Below are 15,234 nucleotides of genomic sequence, written 5' to 3'. Positions count from 1 at the left end.
AAGACTTGACTTTTAACATCCTTCATGGGACTATGACAGCACCATCTTCCCAATTCCCCTGCTAATGATTTCATCGGACTGTCTAATCCTGGCAGAGGGCATGATGCCTGCTAACTGATAATTGGTTTGCATAAGCTAGAGTGAGCCATATTTGAATCATGCATGTATCTGTAGAAATTGAAAATAATTGACCAAACTATAAGTAGTGGTGTTGAATTTCATTTTTGGTGGATATGTAAAACAGTTTGTATTGCATTCTCACTCCTCTTTTTTTTTTTAAGATTTTATTTATTTATTTATTTATTTGAGAGAGAAATTGAGAGAGAGAGAGAGAGAGTGAGCAGCTTAAGGGGCAGAGGGAGAAGCAGACTCCCCACAGAGCAGGGAGCCTGACACAGGGCTCAATCCTGGCACACCAGGATCATGACCAAAGCTGAAGGCAGATGCTTAACCGACTGAGCTACCCAGGTGCCCCGCATTCTCACTTCTTAAGTCACATTTAATATACCCATGGAAATTCATCATTTTGCAGTATTTCCACATGCATGATTCCTTTCCGATGGACACATCTTTGCCTTTTATCTTCTAGGAACTGAGGTGACTGACTCAAGTAAGCCAATTGAGATTTCACAGTTTTGTTTCATGTTTTTCCTTGTGAAATTGTCTTCACTAAGGACAGTAAGTAGATGACATCCGTTTGCATTGAGAATATAGTTTTCTTTATGTCTGGTCTATTATGGAGTCTGGGTTCAACCTAAGAAATTATTTATTGATTTCTTTGCATAGGAAAAGAACATGTCCAGCTCGCTGGTAGAAAAATGGTCTTCCAAATTTTACTGTATTGTTTCAGTCTTTTATGAAAATTGTCCATTTGTGTTCTGCTGGGTGTCAATGTAAAATTAATCTGACCTTTTTCTCCCTCTGCAACTTAACCTTTTTGGTGGGAGACCTTGTTGTTGCCCAGAGCTGTCTGTTCAAGCTTTGGCCACTAGGTGGTGCACTCGGTAAACATTATCTCCACCTCCCTGGCCTGCTTGCGGTCTCACCTTGTACTCTCGAAATGCCCATTTTATATCTTGTGCCAAAGGGCCAGTTTCACTCACTATGAAATAATTATATGTATCTTAGCATTTAAGTCACATGAACTATATTTTCTTTCCATCTGATACATCGTCTTCTAATTCATCCATGTGGTCACAGAATGAAATTGAGCTGCTTAAAATGAGTTCCTCGTCAGTGGAGGTATGCAGGCAAAGGCAGGAGAGCCATTTGGTGGAGACAAGTTGGAAACAGGATGACACTTTATCTCTAAATACTTTTAAGTGTATTTTCTGAAACAAGGGCATTGTCTTGTCTAACCAAAGTACAACAATCAATATTGTTGTCGGACCCAGCAGACCATGACCTGAGGGCCAGATCGTTTCTACCACGTTGTAGGGTCTGTTGTAGCTACGGATGCTTTTGAATAATTGAGAACTGTTTAACAAATGAAAACTACATGAAATTCAAATTTTAGTGTCCACTGTATGCGGGCTGCTTTGTGCTACAAAGACCGAGTTGAATAGTTGTGACGGAGATTTCTGGGGGGCTCTCATTGCTGGTTCACAGAGCCCCAAATATCTACTCTCTGGCCTTTCACAAAGACAGTTTGCAGAGCCCTGATCTAATCTGCAAACGTTATTCAAATCTTGCCAATTATCCCCCCAACGTCCTTTACCAGGCCTTGGATCCAACCCTGTTATTTGATTTCTGTGGGCCTCAGTCTCCCTTGTGAAATTAAGACGATGATGGTCCCTTCCTGTTAGGTTCTTATGAAGATTGAGTGGCTTCAGTAAAGGTCTTGAAACAATGTTTGGCATAAAATAAGTACCCACTAAGTACTGACTACTCTCATTACATCAATCTTAGCTTACTTTTCATCTTTTAAGGAAAAGTAAGAGAAGACGTCAGGAAATTCTGCTCCTTTTCACAGAATGGGGGTGCACTTGGTTGGGGTGTCCTCCCTTCGGGGCATAGGTGCCCCCTACCAAGGACTGCAGAGCCCTCCTAATTCACATGTCCTCTTCCTCTTAGCCACTGAGAGACATTCTGCTGCTGTTTTGTGTGTAGCTGAGAGGCCCACAGGAGCTGGTGGCTATTGAAATGCAAAGGATTCATGTCATAGGTCGTTCGTTAAGTGCAAACCTGAAGATTTCATCAGGTAGCCAGACCAGCTGATGGTCTGTGGTAGCAGGGGCTTATTTCGCCTCACCAAAGAAGAACTCTAACGTGTGTTGTCAAAATGGCGGAAGATACCCCCACCACTCCCTCCCTACCTCTGCCTTGAGCCATGGAAGCAGGAGAGCGAGGTTCCTGTCTCAGGGATTCGAAGAATGAATCTCGTGGACAAAGGAGAGTGAGCAAAGCGATGGAGTTTTAGTGAGCAAGGATACAGAGAAAGCTCTCAGGAGTGGGAAAGGGTCCTAACCGGTTTCCAATGAGGGTTCTTCATGGGCACTCTTTTATTTAGAACTGGTCCAGAAACATGTGGCCCTACAATTCCCATGACGTCTTTTTGTTGATCAAGGATTCATGAATGGTTAACTTCTCCTTTGAGGCCTGCTCGTTTTTTATTTTCTGTGGTCACAATGTAATTATTAGGAAAACACTTTAACCCTAGCAGTTGGGACAGGGTGGTCTGGTTTTTCTTCCTCATCTTGTTTTCGTTCTGTCCTAGCGTCTGCATACCTGAAATACCCTCCGATTCTAGTCAGGGGCCTCATACCTCTCCCCGTCTAGACCTTAACCCTTTTCCAACTCCAATTAAGCTGCATTTGCCAGGGTAATTGTTGTCCGAGAAGGGATGACAATGTTCCATTTTAATGGCAGGTAGGTCTTTATGTAACAGTTGTAGGATTACAAAAAAAAAAGGCTATAGAGGATTTAATACAATAAATCTTACGGGACCTGCAACAAGGAGGCACACACAGACATTTTGGGTATCTTTTTTTTTTCCCCAAGATTTTATTTAAGTATTTATTTGAAAGAGAGAGAGTACAAGCGGGCAGAGGGGCAGAGGGAGAGGTAGAAGCAGACTCCCAGCTGAGCAGGGAGCCCGATGCCGGGCTCAGTCCCGAGACCCCGGGATCATGACATGCGCCGAGGGCAGACGCTTAACTAACTGAGCCACCCAAGGTACCCCTTGGGTGCCTTAACTGGGACCAAAAAAAACAAAATTAACAAAGGCCCAACATAGCTTCTCTCCTTCTCTGGGACCACATGGGCTCTTCTCGGCTTCTCAGCACAGGCCTGCCCTGCGGTCCTACTTCTCTCTGCAGGTTGAATCTGCTTACTCATCTGGCCTACCCATGGTTCCTAAGAGCCACACCCAAATGAAAACACACACTGGGCCTCTGAATACAACTATCATTAAGGATCCTGCAGTAAACCCGGTGGGTTTATTTGGGTCCTAAATTCTAAATTCCAGGAAACCATCATCAACTGGCCCAGGTTGGCTCAAGTACAAATTGCTGGCCAATCATCTGTGATGGTGGGGGATGGGGTGTCCTAGGAAGGCATCCTGTGTGGAGAAAATGACTGTCCCCTTTTAGAATGGACAGTTCAGCAATGGCTGCCTGCTCTCAAGAGAGCACATGCAATTTTTTTTTTCCTTAAATGAAACCTTTTTTGACTGCATAAAATTCAAGATGTTTAAACAGCAAAGAAAATCCTAAACAAGATAATTAGGGCTAAAAAAACATTACAAAAGAAACAAGTACTTGTCAACTCCTCCAAAATAACATGAATTTAGGATGAAACTAATAAAGATATTCCTAAGTTTAGCTGGGAATGTGGTTATTTGAGAGGCTTTTTTGGCATTGTTTTTAAAACTTACTAGTATAAATATTAAGTAACTTTTTAGGTTTCTGATTAAAATTCACAGCATATAGACATTATCTTTATTGTTTTGAACATCTTCATCCAGTCATGTCAAACCTCCCTCAGTTATGGGTTAGTGTAGTGGACTTTATATTTCAATCAAAATAAAGTACTTATACTATCTCAGAGGAGACAGAATTGAAGTGGAAATAATGTAGTCATAAGAATTATATTAAAACCATCTATATTTGGGGTGTTGTTTTGAGAGAGAGAGAGAGAGGGAGAGAGCTGCGGCGGGCGGGAGGGGAGGCAGAGGGAGAGAAAGAAAGAGAATCCAAAGGAGGCCGCATGCCTCAGTGTAGAACTTGGTGTGGGGCCATCCCATGACCCCGAGATCATGACCCGAGCAACTAACTGAGCCACCCGGCATCCCTAAAACCATCTATATTTGAAAAACACTGCCTTCGTCAATAAAAACAACTGTAACATTAATTAAATAACAGCAGTTAAACTAAAAAGATGAATCAAGATAATTCCTAAAGACAGAAATCACAGTCACGTGATTATAGATGTTCGGGCTCACCCGTTGCACACCTGAATCCAGCCGGAAGGTGACCCAGATCCTGGTCCTCACCGCTTAGCTCTCTTCCTTCCCTGGGGGCCTGATGATCCAGGAGAGTCTCTGACCCTGGGGCCTCTGCCCTCGGCTGTATGCGGAACAGCAGGGAGCCGCGAGGGAAAGAGCTGGAATCTAAACTTGGCTTCAGCCAGTTTTTGTCTTTTTGGACCATTTTCTTTGCTTAGCTCGTTGAGCTTTCTCCCAGTGGACAGAGCTGCCAGCCAACCATCTTTGATGGCAGGACGTGGTTCTTTCCAATCCTTTCTCCGAGTCTTCTGCCATCTGCCATTGGGGGGCGCACTTCTGACGGCGGGGGCTGACGCTTCACACACCGTGGAAAGTTTCTCCTCTCTCAGTGGTTTCTCCCTCCCCAGTTGGTTTTCTGCCCCGTCGCCTTACATTCTTGAGGTAGTTCAGGCAGTATTTCGAGTTCAAGCTTCAACAGAAGCTCTTGAATCTCACTTCCCAGCTGTGAATGTTAACCCCGTAAACACGCTTGCACAGACCGCTGACTTTTTCTTTGATCTCTATGCTCTTTATTCCGGTGGCTTTCTTCACATAATTCTTCAATATGTCCTTGTTCTTCTCTTTCAAGCCTTTTAAGTAAACAGCATCAATGAGTTGCTTCACATCAGCTTCTGATTCACAGAGCAGGTGATCTCCACTTTCGGATTTATTCTTTCTATTGTCAAGTTGCCATCACGCAATGTTTTCTGGAAAGAACAGGCAAACTTGCTATCTTTAGTGCAGTTTTGGGTATTTGACGGGTTCTCATCATTTACCCCCTTGCTTCCTCCTCAAACATTTGTTTCTGTCCCTTCAGTTCCTGCACTGCCCCTTCTTGGAGCTTCCTAACTTGGGAAAACAGTTTCAGGCTTTCCTAAAAATGAATGTTTTCAGCCAAAGCATCCATAATTTCCCTCAGAAGTTGTTCTACATGCTTCTGAGATGCTTAAAAGACGTGGCTGGCATCGGTCACTAGGGAGCAACGGGATTTGGATGCATTTTCAACTGGTTTTGTCTGTCCTTGAAGTCAGGCGGTCAGCACTGCATGCAATGAAAGCTTAGGGGGTTCACTTTTCCGTTCTTTTTTGGACAAGGTCTGCCCTATCCTCAGGTGAAGATGCTAACCCGTTGGGATATTTACTAACTGCTGCCAAACTCTGTGTGTGTGACTCGGGGGACTGGCCGCCTCCGTAGATGACTCTGGGGCTCCAGCAGCCTCTCGTGGACTTTTCAGTACCCTTCAGACCGAGCAGAGAATCTCTTACTAGCTCTTTTCTCTCCTTAAAGTGGGTTGGTTCTTTTCTGGAACAACAATCGGGGCAGCTTATGCCAGAGTCTCCCAGAGAGACTCGAGGACGCTTAGGCCTGGCTCAGGCATTCCTGCACCGCCACCAGGGCACCAAGCAGTGTCCCAGGACTGGCTGGGGAGACATCATGCGGCCTTCGTCAGGCCCTCCACGACTCCAAAGGGACCGCCACTCTGTCTCTGGTTGCTAGTATCCTGTGGGCCACAGCTAACCCAGATACGTGCCTGGCAGACGGGAGAGGCCATCAGGGGGCTGGAGGTCAGGTTCTATGAAAAGGGCTCTCTAATTTGGGTCTGCTTCCTGCACAAACAGAAAGTGATATTCTTTGTCCGCTGCATTTGCACACATGGAAAAGGCTCGTTGCAGCCAGAGGAGACCAGCCGTGAGCCGTGACTGCTCCAGACCTGACCTGACGCTGCAGGAAGCCAGGGAGGTCACAGCGGTGCCATGTCATTACCCATCCTCTGCCCACGAGACGGTCAGGGCATAGTGACAGGGCACGCCGCAGTAGAGACTCCCGGCCCCACCCCCCCGAGTGGGTTCACATTTCCTTTGGCAGCAGGGATGCCTGACTCTGCCTACAAAAGTCACAGGGGTCTCCCTCCCCTGGACGCTTCCCACCTGGTTTTTGTTCGGTCTGTCTGGTTGGGTAGGGGCAGAGCCCTGAAAGGCCCCAACAAAAGTATTAACTAACAGCCCTGGATTCAGTATCAGAATGGCTGTGTGTCGACAGTTGGTGAATTTTCAGTGGGGCCAGCGTTCCCCTCTCCATCCATGTATTTCTGGATCAGGGACGCTCTCCTCCACTGGGGACTTGAGCCAGGCTACTTCCATCATGTGACCGTACCATCTCTAGCTCATGGCTCCCAAGGTTGTGCTCCAATTTTCTCCACCCCAAGAAGTCCCTCTCCAGAGGGAACAGGTTCTTGTTTTCACTACACTTGCCGCCATTTGCTTCTTTAAGCAGCATCTGACTCTCCTGGTATCCCACCTGGGACTCTGCCAGGAGCAACGTGTCCCTAGTACCTTTATTGGAGGGAAACTAGAGAACCGTGAGTGGAGGCTGGTCTGGGGTCCCAGATGGTGCCAGGTTCAGGCCCCTGGTGCCCCTGTGGATGTGGAGGAGAGAGTGCCTCTGAGTAGGCTTGGGCTGGGGAGGCAGCCAAATTCCTGGTGAAGTGATAGTTTCTTTGTTTATCATTCAGGTATTTATTTATTTATTTAAAAGATTTTATTTATCCATTTGACAGAGAGAGAGAGAGGCAGCCAGTGAGAGAGGGAACACAGGCAGGGGGAGCGGGAGAGGAAGAAGCAGGCCCCCAGCGGAGGAGCCCCATGAGGGGCTTGGTCCCAGGACTCCAGGATCACGCCCTGAGCTGAAGGCAGACGCCCAACAACTGAGCCACCCAGGCGCCCCATCAGGTCTTTATTTAAGAAGAAAGTTTATAACCTGTTCCTAAAGAATTCAGCCATAGTGGGGGGAGAAGAGACGAGAGGGATGTTAGTCTCGGCTCTTTGATTTGCAAGTGACAGATACAAAGGTGGCAGGAGCGTAAGCCACTGGAGGCTACTGAGCAAAGAGATGAATGTTGCTTTTAACCCTCAGAACTGGGCCATGTGCCTGGTATCTAGTGTCATTTACGAACACCTCACTTGAACGAATATGGTCTAAAATGTACCAACTTCATGATCAGCAAGTTAAACATTACTTCATAGGCTGTTATTTATGCTTCCAGCAAATACGGATTTCTATCGTTTTTAAAAGAAGCAATTCCTTAATCTTCAGTATTCAGTTTTACCAACACATGAAAGGCATGAGAGAACAGCTATGTACATTTCAGGGCAATGTGCCTGATTAACTGCAATTTCTGTTAGAAGCTATCACGCCACGTAAAATGGTCTACAGTACCACAAACAATCTTTAATGAAGACTTTTTACGTATTTATGCTGACTTCTTTCTCATTTTATCTGGGCAGTAATTTTACAAGGAACATGAGGATTCAGGACAAGATATACATAATGGGTTTTCTCCCCCCATAGGTGATAATAAAGAACCCACTTGCAAGAGAGGGCACAGTCGTCCTGGACGTCAAAAAAAAAAAAAAAAGATCTGTCCCTGAGCTGAACACAACAACAAACACAAACACCCGAAACCCCACAACTTCTCTCTTCACACCCATATGCCTGAGTCATCGCCGTGTGGTTCTGCTGGATACAGAGCTTGCCACTCACGGTGCCAAGACATGTTCACGATGCCGAAGGGTTGGTGGTACTTACATAAATTAATCCAGAATACGTAATTGACCAAGCCTGATTCATCTTTCACAGTTCTGCCAGGAGAACAGTGTGCACGAATTTTGAAAGAAGTGTGAGCACTGCTTTTTCTGAGCCTCGGAAATTCTCCTTTGAAAGAACAAAATTCTAGGGGCACCTGGGTAGCGCAGTCGTTAAGCGGCTGCCTTTGGCTCAGGGTGTGATCCCGGTATTCCGGGATCGAGTCCCACATCGGGCTCCTCCGCTGGGAGCCTGCTTCTTCCTCTCCCACTCCCCCTGCTGTGTTCCCTCTCTCGCTGGCTGTCTCTCTGTCACATAAATAAATAAAATCTTAAAAAAAATAAAAAAAGAACAAAATTCTCTCATTGCCTTACCTATCGGTTTGGTTTACATGCTTCAGTCGAGATTTTCAAAGTGCTTCCCAAGCACAAAGCCATCCCTGGATTCGTTCTCAAGCTCAGGTGGCAATGGAATCAACTTTTGCAGGAAAAGAAACCCGAAAAACAAAGCCCCCCACCAAAGCTGCTGAAAGTCTCTCAAATGCTCCAGGAAGCAAATTTAGCAATTAAAACCAAGAGTAAAATTCGTCCTCGGATTATTCACTTATGCATTGTGGTTTTGATTAGGACAAATTAATTTCAGAGTAAAGCTAAAAGATTCAGTTTTCAAGTGAATCTGAGAACCTTTTGTCCTCAGACTGAATGATAATCTTTCCAGGGACTTTATTTCTCGTATGTTAGAGTTTTCTGCTATGACATTGAGCTCTCTTTCAAGAGAATGTTTGCTTACTTCCCTGTAAGGGTGGGCAGGGTCCAGGCAATCAAGGAGGGCTCAAGGGGCCTGCAGAACTCCATGTCAACTGTTCATATTTTCTTTATCACGTCTTATGTTTAAGTAAAAGTGTTTTATTTTTTTCTGAGTTACCACGGAAAGATTTCCCACTAAAGTTTTTCCTATATTTTTTTAGCAACCTCTCTTCCCATCCTGAAATATAGGCTCAACCAATACAGAAGCATGGAAAACCCAGTAAGTAGGACAAAGTTAATGTAATTTTACAATGATGGTGGAGGCAGGCTTGGTGGTAAGAGGGGATGAGTCTGAATTCGTGAAAAACATTTAATTACACTCTAAAAGAATGTTCTATCACTTTAAAGAACAGAGAATACTTCCCTTAACCCATTTAATTTTTAATTTTTTTTAATCCCATTTTAAAACAGGATTAATAAAAAACCCCAAAACCCCAAACCTGCTATTGGTGACAATACTTATGGGTCCTGTTCCTTTAACTGAGTGGCCTCTGCATGCAGTCTTAAAAACATCCAACTACAGGTCCTATTTTGCTCCTGGAAAGTATTTTTGTATCTAAACCTTGTTTTATTTAAAGGAGTAATTTAGTACCATGCAATAATTTGCACGTCTGTTAATTAACCATTACAGAACTCTGTGCCCACAGTTACAAATTAGGCACACATTTTTGCTAGATTACACACCTGAGAATTCTCTTCTGGGTATTTTGACTAAGTTGTTCTTCAGGATGGAAAAAAGATGCATAGTGGGTTGCTCAGAACATTGAAGGTGAACTTATAGACCAAATCTTCTATTTTTTTTTTAAGATTTTATTTATTTATTTGAGAAAGAGAGAGCACACCTGCGAGAGACAGCATGAGCAGGGTAGAGGGGCAGAGGGAGAGGGAGAAGCAGACTCCCCGCGGAGCAGGGAGCCCAACATGGGGCTCGATCCCAGGACCCTGAGATCATGACCTGAGCTGAAGGCAGCCACCTAACTGAGCCACCCAGGCACCCCTTCTACTATTTTCTTATGCTTCATGTTATAAATAAAAAAATGAACATAAGAGTGCCAAAAAAAATCAGCTTTAATCCTTACAGGGTATTTGTATGCACAGAGAGATCCTTAACATCCTTGCTTTAGATTCTAAAAAATAAACTGATAAAAACACAGTTTAAATGATTTTTATTTCTCTTCAGTCTGTACTCATTTAAAAAAACAATCAGATGGTGAGCACGCACTGTCCCAGATGCTCTCCTAAGTACTGGCTATGAATTATTCTATTTAATGCTCATTACTCTAAGGCTGGGACTTAGGTCATGCCCAAATCACAGAATGGGGTCATGGAGACTTACAGTGCGCAGCTCAGAAGACACCGGAAACTGCTTCCACACTGCAGGTGACAACCCAGAGGTTCAAGAAACCAACTTGGGAGATCACTATCCGCATAAAGAAACAGAAACAGAGTACAATAGTACAGAACAGAAAGGACTAGAATAGAGTTGATAGAACAGAAAATAGCGCAGGGCGTCACGGAGAGGAAAGTGTGATTTTGTGAGGCTTTGTTTTAAATCCACATGCACAAATATATGTGTGAACTCATTCTTTTCTTTTTTAAAAGATCTTATTTATTTGTCAGAGAGAGCGCACGCACAAGCAGCGGGAGTGGCAGGCAGAGGGAGAAGCAGGGTCCCCGCTGAGCAGAGAGCCCGAGTTCGGACTTGATCCCTGAACCCTGAGATCATGACCTGAGCAGAAGGCAGACACTTAGCTGACTGAGCCTCCCAGGTGCTCCTGTGTGAACTAATTCTTGATGTTAAAGTGCATCTGTTACTCTGGGTTGTGACTTTAGAAAATATGAACTTTATGCTGAGATCAAAACCAATAGCAACCTGAATCTAAAGGGCTGGCATTAGACCTTATGTATGTATGTATGTATGTGTACATACATGTGTGTATGTATAGGTACACACATGTATGTATGTATGTATACATAGGTATGTATATTGTCTATCATAAAGTGGAAGATACATGTTGGCCCACACGTAAATATTCTATTCTACTTTTAAAAATTCATGTTAAAAGGAGAAACACATTGTAAGATTAATCTCCCTTCTGTCAGAGTGATAGAACTCACAACAACAAAAAAATGTAAACACAAAATCTCATTTATTTTTGTCTGAAGCACAAAGGAGCTCACTCAGCACATGAACAGGAAGCAAATCATACAAATATTGAGTAAAATGTTCCAATGAATACACACACACACACACATGTATATATATCCTTAAGAGCAGCAATCAGGAGTTTAACATACAATGTAAAGTGGTTTTGATTCCGAATGTTTTCTGACAGGCTTTTGAACAGGAAATGAACAGGTAAGTCAATGCCACATGACAGCTGTTCCTTGGGCAGCCCATGGAAGCTGAAAGCCATCTTGGAATTTACCCTGAGTTCCATCACTGGCCTGTTGAAGTTTTGCATTTCAGTAAATTTGGACCAGATTTACAGACTAACCCCTCAGCTCTCAATCTCTCACCTTCGGGGCTGTGGGCGGGAAAGGGAGAGGCTGGGCGTGAAAACATGCATGGGGGCCAACCCTAGGGCTTTCCAATAGTGTCTGTTCATCTGTGCACTTCTTTCCACACTTTTCCTTTAGACACACTGACAAGGGTCAGGGTCCAAAATCATACCTAAAGGGGCTAGGTAGATCTGAAGTTGCAAATATCTCTTCTAAGCCTTCAAAAAAAATTAAAAATTCGTAACAATCCATATAATTGGAAAATTATTTCAAAACATTGCTGTGACACATTTCTTAGTCTACCTTTTAAAAACTCAGAATGCTTCTTTTAGACGTGGGAATGTGTCCAGCAGCAGCATCAACTTTAAAAAATGGGCAATGGAAAGATGTCCACTAGGCTCCAGAGGCATCCAGTGCTGGATATTGTCCGCATATGCACAAGGTAGAATTGATACACCATGCCTTCCAGCTTGCCTTGAAAGTTTTCCATATGTCTAGTTCTGAGGTGAAAAGATTAAAAATAGGAAGAGTCTGGAAGGGAGTGAAGATTCAAGATACGCTGCTGGATCTCACATCCATTATGTTACCTCTCTGACATCTCAGCTGTAGTTGCCAACAGGGATACTCAAGGGCACAGTTCAAAATCAGCTAAGTGTAACGGGAATGTTTCCAACCACTGTCCTCCCTTTGCCGTGCAGAATTCTCAGGGAAGTGAAAAAGAGATTCAGTGGGGTTCGAAGCTCACAAGAGTAACTTAGAAAGACCTCCTCCTGGCATGAAGGGAGCCAGTTCCAAGATATTCTCTTGGATTCTAGAACCTTCGACAATGAAATCAGAGAAGGAGCCGATGAAGGGAGCAGAGTCTCAGTCTCAGGTTATGATTACCAGGACAACCTCTCAGGTCCTAATCCCATGTTCCATTCCCTTTTGGAAATTAAATTCACCTTAGCCGATTAGCCTGCTTTTGTGTTCTACTGTAGAAAATATCTTTTAAAGGTAGGACTGTTGACATTATTAACTCAGTTTTTACCTGTTAAGTGCATTCCATTAAAAAATACCATGAACCCGAGGCAAACAGCGCAGGGTGAGGTGAGGGGACTGATAAGAAGCCTTCATTCTTTCTTTCCTGTCAGAGAGCAAAATATTCAAACATAAAGTGAGAAATAGGGTTGGCTTGAAATACCGCCTCTCCACAATTCAGAAAGTCAAGCCACGTGAGGCCAAGCCAGCATTTCCAAGTGTAGACCATCTGACCACATGTATGGCCTATGCCGGCAGCATTGCACAAAGCCCGCACAAGATTCAGGACCACTGCACTTGGAGCCACGAAAACACGTAAGTTCTAAGAGATGCAGGGAAAGCGAACTACACGTAAACATTTCAACATATTCTATTTTTGCTAGAAAAGATAGTCAGGTCTTAACATACTCCCAGGGCTCAATGTAATGTTTGACAGACTGGTTGCGGACGGCCACTCTCCTTCTGCGGAGGACGTGTCTGTTTACATGCACTGCACGCGATCCTTCGGCCAGATCAAAACGGACGCTCAACATCAACATGGACGTCCGCAGGGAAGGTCCAAGCGTAAGACCTTGCAAAGGCTGGGAATACAGCTGCTGCCTGCTAGAGGACCTTACACATCTTACCCAAATTCTTACGCATCTTACCCAAATTCTTACGCCCTCTCACCTGGCTTAGACATCAGGTAACCATGTTCTTTTGGCCACTGGAAGCTGAATTTATTGAGTTACTTAATATCCCACAACACAAACTCTGTCTGTGTGTTTTAAGTAAGATCAAATTGTGTGTCAACTATATTCAAATAAGCAAAATTCTTTAAAAAATGAAAATAAGACCAAAGTTGTGTTCTGTCATTGGGTGTTGTGTATACACAATCAAATCTTAAAGTGTTTCCACCAGGAAAAACAGAAAACAAAACGTGGGCAAATGACTGCTGATTTAGCGTAACTAACTGAAGATCAAATGTATAGTATAAAAGGGGGAATTCTGTTCTTAGTTCTATAAATATGGAGTTAGCTATGTTATATTATAGAAAGTTCTCTACTCTAAGGTAAATTATAAGGAGTCACATGTAAGCCCTAGGTGTGAGTGTTATGATATATTAAGAAAATCTATTCCTTTTCCATGATGGTTTATAGTATTTGAAATTAAATGAGAAAAATGTAGTATTTAAATGACATTCACATCAATACTTCTTCAGAGTTCATCGAAAAGTCGATTTGCTTTTAATTGTAGGTTATGGGAAAGCACACTATACTAGGAGGCATAAAAATACTCTTTGCTTTGTTTAATGTTCCTGGGTGTCTAGTGCAGATTAAGTCCTATTAATATAAACAGTAAGTGGGATATGTACATAGTTTTCATTATCCTAAAATTCTGATGTCCTGCAATTATTAGGAATTAAAAAGACAATAGGATAAAATTGAAAAATGGAGTGCTTTCAGTAAGCAGGTTTTAAAGATTTTTAATAATATTTTTAACTGAGTTTGTCTTTCATTTTAAAGTTCTACCAGATTGAAAAGTTCTACCAGTTCATTGCCGTGAAACCCTTCCTTTCAGTACTGACAGCTCCTTGCTGCCCACCACGTGCCCCAGTGTATGAAGACCCCAGTCTACACAAGAGTGGAGTATGGAATTTGTTTCTTTTCTAATAACACTGAAGCAATAATAGCGTCACATAGTTATACATTAAGGTGATTTTGAAGTACACAAAAATACCACTATTTGTGCCATGAATAATATTCTTAAAAGACTTTAAATCTTTAACACCCAACCTCTGTCAAACACTTTGAAGCACAGAACTATATTAAGAAAGCACGTGGCATTCAATTTCTGACATTTCATCCCCGAAGAAGGCAAAGCACAACAATAACATGTTTCTGAAATGCAAATTCTATTAAGTGCCAATTTCCAGAACACAAGGTCAATCTAGAAACACATTTTAAAATTCAGCAAGTTCTCTTCTGAAATTAATATTCTCAGTACATAATTTTCAAACATAATCTGAAGTGATTTTCCAATGCGTGTTCATAGTCTAATTTTTTCTCCCTCATAAAAATATATTCACTGGCTCGTTTTCCATCTTCTGATTTTCACATTTATTAGCTCAAAATATCTAGCCATCTAGGAATATCTTTTCTTTCCACATTTCCAAATATGAAATCGATTTGACTTAAATCTCATAAGAACACCACCAGGAATAACATTCCCTTATGTTTGAGCTTAAAGTAAATCCAAACAGCTCAAAAGGGAGAAATTTTGAGACCTCCCAACCAGAGATTTGGGAATGATCGCGACTTCCTTCAAACGATTTGTCAAGTGAATACTGTAACTAGACACAGAAAGAGATAGTCATCCCAAGAACAAGATACTATTTTTTAACTTTCTAACTGAGCCTGGGCACAAGGGAGACGCAGAACCACGTGATCCCAGGAGAACTCGTAGAGGCCGAGGGTCTTACACCGAGCTTGAGAAGGGGACCACCTGCTTTCCACCCACATAAACCTCCTCAATATTTCGGTCATCTCCTGAAAGAAAAATGAAGGAATCATTCATAAAGTGTTTTTATGTCAGTATTTTTAAAAAAGGTTTATTTATTTATTTGAGAGAGAGAGAGTGAGTGGGGGGGAAGGGCAGAGTGAGGACAGAAGCAGACACCCCGTTGAGTGTGGAGCCCAACCTGGAGCTCGATCCCACGACCGACCGGAGATCATGACCTGAGCTGAAACCAAGGTCCCACGCCCAACTGAGTGAGCCACCCAGGCGTCCCCATGTCAGTATTTTAATTGCCACGGGGAGGGACTTAAAAACAAATCCACTTCTAAGAGGGAAAATACAAAA

General features: G+C 43.1%; 1 protein-coding gene across 1 annotated transcript in view; it reads right to left on the bottom strand.

The window, feature by feature from the left end:
• Positions 1 to 11,004: 11,004 nt before the first annotated feature.
• The window catches only part of GDA (guanine deaminase), a 69,226-nt gene continuing 64,996 nt past the window's right edge, over positions 11,005 to 15,234 (bottom strand). The window contains exon 14 of the mRNA XM_045772408.2: positions 11,005 to 14,921. Coding sequence (XP_045628364.1) covers positions 14,851 to 14,921 — 71 coding nt within the window. The 3' untranslated portion in view covers positions 11,005 to 14,850. The remainder of the gene's footprint in view (positions 14,922 to 15,234) is intronic.

This window comes from Ursus americanus, chromosome 34 (genome assembly GCF_024610735.1).
Source record: "Ursus americanus isolate L20-20 chromosome 34, mUrsAme1.1.p, whole genome shotgun sequence".
NCBI classification, from domain to species: Eukaryota; Metazoa; Chordata; class Mammalia; order Carnivora; family Ursidae; genus Ursus; species Ursus americanus.
Note: the sequence above shows the minus strand (reverse complement) of the source record. Positions and strands in the feature narration are given on the sequence as shown.